Source organism: Haliotis rubra, unplaced genomic scaffold (genome assembly GCF_003918875.1).
Source record: "Haliotis rubra isolate DU_JTF1 unplaced genomic scaffold, ASM391887v1 Scf349, whole genome shotgun sequence".
Classification (NCBI taxonomy): Eukaryota; Metazoa; Mollusca; class Gastropoda; order Lepetellida; family Haliotidae; genus Haliotis; species Haliotis rubra.
This window is the reverse complement of record NW_025767023.1, coordinates 34,101-42,053: the sequence shown is the minus strand read 5'-3', so window position 1 is coordinate 42,053 and position 7,953 is coordinate 34,101. Positions and strand designations below refer to the sequence as shown.

Sequence of the window (7,953 nt, the reverse complement as noted above, 5' to 3'; positions counted from 1 at the left end):
ACGAGAAAGTGTATGTGTACTACAGCGAAGGGCTTTGCATCCAATTATACTCAACCTATTTATGTTGTGTCTATTCGCTAAACGATATTCCTTCTTCGAAAGAGTGATTGAGTGAGTGAGTTAAAATTTAACGTCACATCGGCAATATTTCAGCCATATCGTGACGAGAACAATTAATTTTCTTCATAGTAAGTAATGGTAAACTGTAAAAACCTGTCAACGAAGGACAGTAAAATAACTAGATTATCACAGATTTGAAATTAAAACTAGTAATTAAATCTAAAACATTTCAACTATAGGGGACAGCACAATATCAAAATAGGCTATAGATCGCCAACAACTGAAGGTAGATCACCATATTAGGGACCATGGGGACTTACAGTACCTTTGCTACCTGCTTCTTCGAAAGAAACATAATACTAGTAAATAACATTTAGTATTATTCATAATAATATTATAATAAAAATAATGAAATTAACTGAACAAAAAGCTCATGATTAATTTACATTTTTACAAATGGCTCGTTAGACACACAAAACGTAACTTTCTGTTTACTTAGAGAATAGTTGTATTTGTATTTGATGCAATACAAATATACATTATTTATATAATAATCAGTATCGATGACGTCACATCCTTCAGTTTACTTTGTGTTATATATGTTGCATGGGAGCGGTGTTAACATAAGCTGTAAAGCTTGTTCACCAATCATAATTAACTCTCGTGAAGAAATAAATGTTTAAAACAAAGAAATATAGTAAACCTATCGTCACAGTGTGACAGTGTAACCGTTCATGGGGTTGATACATCTCTGCACCGATTCAGTCCGGTTGTAGAAATCTTCCCTCACGACCCCACAATCAGCCCGATAAAGTCATGCTGCACGTGCAGAGTCACTCGGGGGTATCGTGTTCATTTCACGGGAATATAGTGAAAGTCATCGCCCACAACACCCGACCATTCCTGACGATAACGATTAAAATTCATTCTCAATATGTTGATTAAAAACGTTTTAACAAGCGCTAGTAAATAATCTAAAGAAAAATACAATAACATTTTTCCTTTCATGATGAAATATGTCAAATTCCATGAACAATATCATACGAAATATTTTGCGAAAATATCAAGATATATTTTACGTTAGCCTGCCACCTTGTTTAAAAATGGCCTGTACCGACAATGCTAAGTTTCTGTTAATTCTATCAATCATCCAGTTACTCATACAAAAACATCTCGGCTGACAAGATTAACTCACAATGGCGGTAACAGTGTTATTGAGATGATGGTAAACAATACACTAATCTCTGACATGGCCGTTATAACAACACACTTCATGCAATTCGCGAAACGCCAATCAATTACAACACGACTCTAATCATCTCCATTAGGTATTTTACTCATCTGCCAAGTGACATGTTTGAGAAAATGTCAACACAGTCCTCCTGGGTATAAATATTTGAGATGAGTTCACAACAAGCATTCAACTTGTGATTTCTTACACTTCGAAAACAACTCACTTGCTCAAGCTGAAATATTCTGACCAACCAAATGGAAGAGCACTGCGAGGTAAGTTGTCTCTTCGGTTTTCATTGGCTAATAAAAATGTGGGTGACAGCGCATGATGTAAATAGTATTGACCTTTCCTGGGGATTGACTTGGATTTACATCAGGCTGACGTCTGGATTATTACATCATACGTTTGCTGGATATTTTGGTCATATACATAATATGTTAACTTTTATCGTCAATTTCACAAGGTAAGCCAATAAACATACTTTATTGTTAATATGATAAAATATCTTTGGTATCTGTTCATAACAGCAACTGAATTTACCAGAGTTATCTCCCTTCAAGGTTAAAAATGGATGTCAATAATTTGTGTCAGAAATTGCCCGAAAATATTTTTCGTTGACTGTTTCTGTAATGTGTGCATGAACAGTGCAAAAACTATTTCAACATAAATTCGGTTAATTTTGTAGTAAAGATATGACTAACCACTGGTTTGGGCCAATGGTAATTGTTATCAGATAAAGACTATAGTTTCAATCTCATCACGAAGGTGCGGGTGTCAACATCTGCCAGGTAAGTCGGATTCAGTAATGGTGGCGTTCGAAATGAGTTCATCAGTTGAGTCACTTCCACGTTCAGCATTTTCTAGTGGTGTAATTATTGAATGATCATAATAGCTGAACTTGTCCGGGGAGAGTTTGAACTCAAATCAAATCAAAGCATTGTCAGCGATATCAAACGAGTCATAATTATCACTTTCTGCTTTTGACACCACCCCTACACCCGAGATGCATGCTGTCTCCATGCGCTCGTGGACATGCAGCACGAAAACTGAATCGCCAACTTCAGAGCTTTTGTCCAAGATCAACTCAAAATGACCAGCACACATAATATTTTAGAGGACCGATCATGAATTTCATGATAAGATAACACGTACAGAAATTTCATAATGAGATCAATCGTAATTTTGCATTAAAACGTTCTTACCAAAGAAATACAAAATATTTCCACTTTGTCCAAGAATTAATGTTTTTGTTAGCTACTTGTGTAAAATACGAAATAGTATCATACCAATCTGTAATTGCTGCTCAATATCTCGTTTCCTGGATTTTACATTGCGAGGTAAAACTGATCGTTCAAATATCTGAAAATGTACATGGCTAATTTAATGACGCTTCACCACTTGAGATTCATTACGTATTTTGCACTTTACATGATCACACAACGCAGCATGCACATAATCGTGCTCTACATTACATATTTTCCAATATACAAGACCTTTGACATTACGATGTAATATTAAACGAATAGGGCGGTGGGATGGCATAGTGGTTAAACCATTCGCTCGTATGCCTAAGGCCCGGGTTCGATTTCCCACATGGCTACACTGTGTAGAGCCCAGGTGTCCCTGCCGTGATATTACTTGAATATTGCCGAAAGCAGTGTAAAATTACACTCACTCGCCATTAAGCGAATATTCGGCCGATTTATCTAAATCTTGAACTCTAATGTTTCAGCCTCCGTCCATCGCTGCAGCGTCACTAGCTCCTCACTTCAGCTACACCAACAGCTCCGACCTCCTGCCATGGCTTGCAATTCTGGGCGACAAAGCAGACGACACTGAACAGGGCATTCCTCGTGTCCAGGAAACCGAGCAGACGATTTGGACCCAGAACACCGACCACCTAACTCTGGACGCGAAGACCATAGACGACATCACCACGATGTCTGACATTGTTAAAGACGTCGCCCCCGCAACCTTCTACAGCGATTATCTGTCTGCGACGTCTGGCACGACTTACGCTCCTCCCACCAGCATGACATACACGCCTGTGACGGTGCCCTCTCACACGGATATTCAAAGGAGTGTGCAGAATACGTTGTTTGGCAACCCCGGACAGTCCTTCACGTTCTGTGCTGCAGATTACGCCAACTTCAGGCATCATTTACCTCACTTTCAGTCAAGCGGACAAGTTGTGACTCACCAACCCCAGTCGTCCGAACATCCCCGGGATCAAGAAGTGATAGAACCAGAGCAACAGCCCCAGACCCCCGAGGCCCAATCGCAGCCAAGTCCTCCCCCCACAATCAAACAACCAGCCACAAATAAGACCGTTTCCCAGTCAGACACAGATTCACCATTCCATCCAGCCCTGGAATACGTTCCAGCTTACATCTCAGTCCGTCATACACGATCAACCCAAGTCTGATATCCAGAGCCAAGTCAAGTCCGAACCCGAGTCCCAAGTCCAGTCTGCGCACCAGTCTCAGACCCAGTCTGTTCAGTTATCCCAAGTCCAAAGTTCATTGTCACAGCACAAGGCACCACAGCCCACTCGAGTTCCTCAGCCCAGTCACCTCATCAGTCCCCTTCTGGCTCAACACCACCCCCAGCTGCCAGCAGGCCTCCGTAACTCCAACTATCTGGTACAACCAATCATAGCCCGACCGTCAACACAGCGTGTGGCAGAACCGAAAGACAACAGAGAGACCCAACACTTCCAAGACAAGGTCTCCGAGTCAAGCCCGTCTCCGGCCGGCGAGGACAATGTCAGCCAAACCAACCTCCAGATGCAGCTGAACAATCTGATCAATAGTACTCTATCTGGGATGCCACATAAGACAGAACACGACGGACAGGTGCCCGACTTGGCCTCAGCTGACCACAGCTCAACCATCGCCTACGGCCAAGCAGTCCCACAGCCTCCGATTCACCAAACAGTTCAACAGACTCACTCCACACGTCTCCTGCTGCACGAGGGAGAGTCCACGGACTCGCACTCCGAGCCCAACACCCCTCAACCACCCAGCAGCCAGTCATCTGAGTCCGACACCAGCGATGACGACCGACAATCTGTTTCCGATAATATTCCATCTGATTCCAGTTCGGGACATCATCCCTACAGCTCCCTACCCAACCAAGACCCCCCTACAAATCCAGTAAACTTCTGGGAACAGCATGTCTCATCTGCCAAGATCGCCTCAAGTGGTTTGGCTCACCCTAAGCCAGTGCGACTCACCAACGGATACCCGCCAATGTTTCCACCCGGTTCCCTACCCTGGGTCAACAGTACACCCTACAGCCAGCCCTTCCAGCACCCATTTAACTCAAGCCTTATCTCAGGATTTGCATCAGATCCCAAACCACAAATGCCACAAGTCTCTACAGAAGAAAAGGTCCCGTCTGAATCCAACGATAAGCAGCCCCCACAAGAGGAGTCACCCGTCCCGACAGTAAAAGCAGAACCACATCTCCAAAGCCAGGCTGATGCTTTGAGTTACTTTCTGAGTGAGTTCCCGAAGTCCATGGACAGTCAACCGAACCTCCAGCACCAGCACATGGTTTCCAGGCTCCACGACCAATCAAAACCACCAGATGCCTTCACTGCGAGTCTACCGTCCAACGTTCCAGCTCAACCAACACCAGAGAAGCGGGATCCCGTCAACCCATCCATCTTCTCCAACAACATCTTCATGTCGCCCAGTTTCTTCACCCAGCAGATACCAGTAGGCAACACGCAGTTACCTCCCTTCTCATCATCCCCAGATTCAAACCCGAGTCCAACATGTACTGGGAAAGGTATGTTCAATGGATTCTCTTTTAAGAAAGCAATAACGGTAGAGGGTGTACAGATGTTTCATGTGATCGTCAACAAAGTATGACATATATCACAGAGACCTACAAATAATTGAAACTGGGCATGTCAAACAAGTAACGACAAACGCTCTATTGGTACGAAGTCATATGTGGCTGGTCACCTATTGTAACATAACGACTAGCATTTCAGTTATAAAGACCGCCAGGGGTCGCTGGGCACCCTTTCCACCCCAAGTATTTAATCGTATTTGTACTTGAAATGGGGACGGTGGGGTAGCCTAGTGGTTAAAGTGTTCGCTCGTCACGCCGAAGACCCGTGTTCGATTCCCCAAACGGATAGAATGCGTGAAGCCCATTTCTGGTGTCCCCCGCCGTGATATTGCTGAAATATTGCGTAAAACTAAACTCACTCACCGTACTTGAAGTGTTAACGACATACAGGTAGACCATCACACAAGAGAGTAGAGTCAAATCTCGTACTAAGAACTCAAGAATAATATAACGATTCTATTTTTCATCGTCCTTTCAGATGACTCTGCTATCGACGTCAACTCCAGTACTGACTCTCCATCCTCATCCATTGAATCCAGAAGTAGTCCCGAGCTCACCACATCACAGCTACCCTGTATGGAGGACTCTAACTCCAGTCTGAGTGACACCTCCTTGATGAGATCCAGGTGTTCATCTACCAGCTCCATCTGCGACACCTCCATCTCCTCCACGGCATCATCCTCGTCGTCTACTGGCGCCCCCAGGAGCAAGAGGCCCAACCCCGACCCTGACATGGGGTCCTACAAGAAGAAGTCTCGCACCAGCTACACCCCTGGTCAGCTTCGGGCGCTGGAGAGGGTCTACATGGAGAACCCCTACCCTGAGTGTGACACCATAGACAGACTGGCCAGAGAACTGGACATCCCTGACCAGCGGCTGAGGGTAAGTTATGTCACTGAAACTACCTGAGACATGTATTTGTAAGTGAATCTGTATGGGTGACGAACGCAGTCGACTAAGCTTTAGTTCATATGAAAGGTTAGCATCTGATATTTTCTTTACGTTGCTAAGCAACTTCTTAGTTTCCTTAGTGTCTTTCGTTTGTATAGGAGCTGTGGGATAGCCTAGTGGTTAAAGCGTTCTCTCGTCACGCCGATGACCTGGGTTCGATTCCCCACATGGGTACAATGTGTGATGCCCATTTCTGGTATCCCCAGCGGTGATATTGTTGGAGTATTGCTAAAAGCTGCGTAAAACTGAACTCACTCGCTCGTTTGTAACAGGGGCCGAGGGGTAGCTTAATGGTTAAAGCGTCCTCTCGCCATGCTGAAGACCCGGGTTCGATCCCTATATGGGTACACTGTGTGAAGCCGGTGTCTGGTGTCCCCCGCCATGATATTGCTGGAATATTGCTAAAAGCGGTGTAAAGCAGTACTCACCCACTCGTTTGTAACATAAAATATCATTATTACGATAACATTTTCTTGATGTATCCCGTTTCCTGCTTATTATATCCTCTTCATGAAACATTTCGGTCCTGCTCCAGGTGTGGTTCCAGAACAAACGTGCCCGGATGAGACGCCAAGCTAAACAGAACAAGCAGTCAACCCCATTACCGCAAGTGAATCCGTACAGCGCCCAGCCTATGTCAGCTCTCATGTCGGCCGCATCCCCGTACTCCTTCCTCCCACCGAACGCCATGATGGCCCCCGGACAGGCAACCCAGATGATGCCACGCCCAATCTTCCCTTACCCCCAAGGTGCCCCTGGCTCTATGATGCACCCAGGGGGGTCTCTACCCGGTGCCCCAAACCAGCATCCGACCTTCCCCCACCAACAACTAACCCCCCAACAGAGTCAGGTCCAGAGGCTGTATTCATTCATAGCCCACAAGCAGCAGTAACTCAAGCGACGTCATTGCAACATCGTCTACGACGCGTGTGACGTACTTACCACTAATTGAAAACCCACAAGTGCTAAACATCGTATAGTGACTAATAGACATTGAAGTATATTTGGGGCAGAAAAATCATCCTTGTCAACAATGTGTACATTCTTGTGCTAACGTGTTTGTAGTTTTAGAGCAACTATCTGCTATGTGACTAACATTTACTTTAGTTTATCTCTTAGCTAATTTGTACAACTGTCGTATTAAGTTCCTATTATTGTAGTATTTATTAGCAACCAAGTGCAATCCCCCCATATAACATGTGCATGCGTATTTGTACATGTGTTTTAATTTATTCAACATATTTATTTTTGCTACGGATTTTTATTCATACAGTTCGATCAGTATGTATATTTAAGTAATAAAAAATCAACAAAATCTGTTGCTTTGGTATTATGGACTGGAGTTGGATATTTTCTACATGCTGGTTATTATATCAGGAATTTAGTGTCAAGTTGAACTTTAAACAGATGACAACGGTGGCAAGATCAGTGTTGACTTGAGTGAGTGAGTTTAGTTTTACGAAGCGCTAAGCAATATTCCAGCTATATGGTTGACAGAGTTTAGAATGGATTGTGAGTCAGTGAGTTTAGTTTTACGCCGCACTCAGCAATATTCCAGCTATATGGCGGCGGTTTGTAAATAATGGAGTCTGGACCAGACAATCCAGTGATCAACAGCATGAGCATCGATCTGCGCAATTGGGAACCGATGACACGTGTCAACCAAGTCAGTGAGCCTGACCACCCGATCGTCACCTCTTACGACAAGCATGGTTTACTGAAGGTTCATTCTAACCCGACCTTCACGGGTCTTGCCTTTAAAGCTTCATAATGGACTGCATGATCCTTCCTTTGGTACCCGTGTATATCCAGGTAAGAATTGGTCTTCAGCAACCCATGCTTGT

General features: G+C 44.1%; 1 protein-coding gene across 1 annotated transcript; it reads left to right on the top strand.

The window, feature by feature from the left end:
* The first annotated feature begins 1,548 nt into the window (after positions 1–1,548).
* On the top strand, positions 1,549–7,001 carry LOC124284932 (pollen-specific leucine-rich repeat extensin-like protein 1). The gene is made up of 5 exons (XM_046721065.1): positions 1,549–1,566; positions 3,027–3,689; positions 3,826–5,089; positions 5,637–6,040; positions 6,645–7,001. Exons 1-5 carry the CDS (start codon positions 1,549–1,551, stop codon positions 6,999–7,001), a joined length of 2,706 nt encoding a protein of 901 aa, XP_046577021.1.
* Positions 7,002–7,953: the final 952 nt, after the last annotated feature.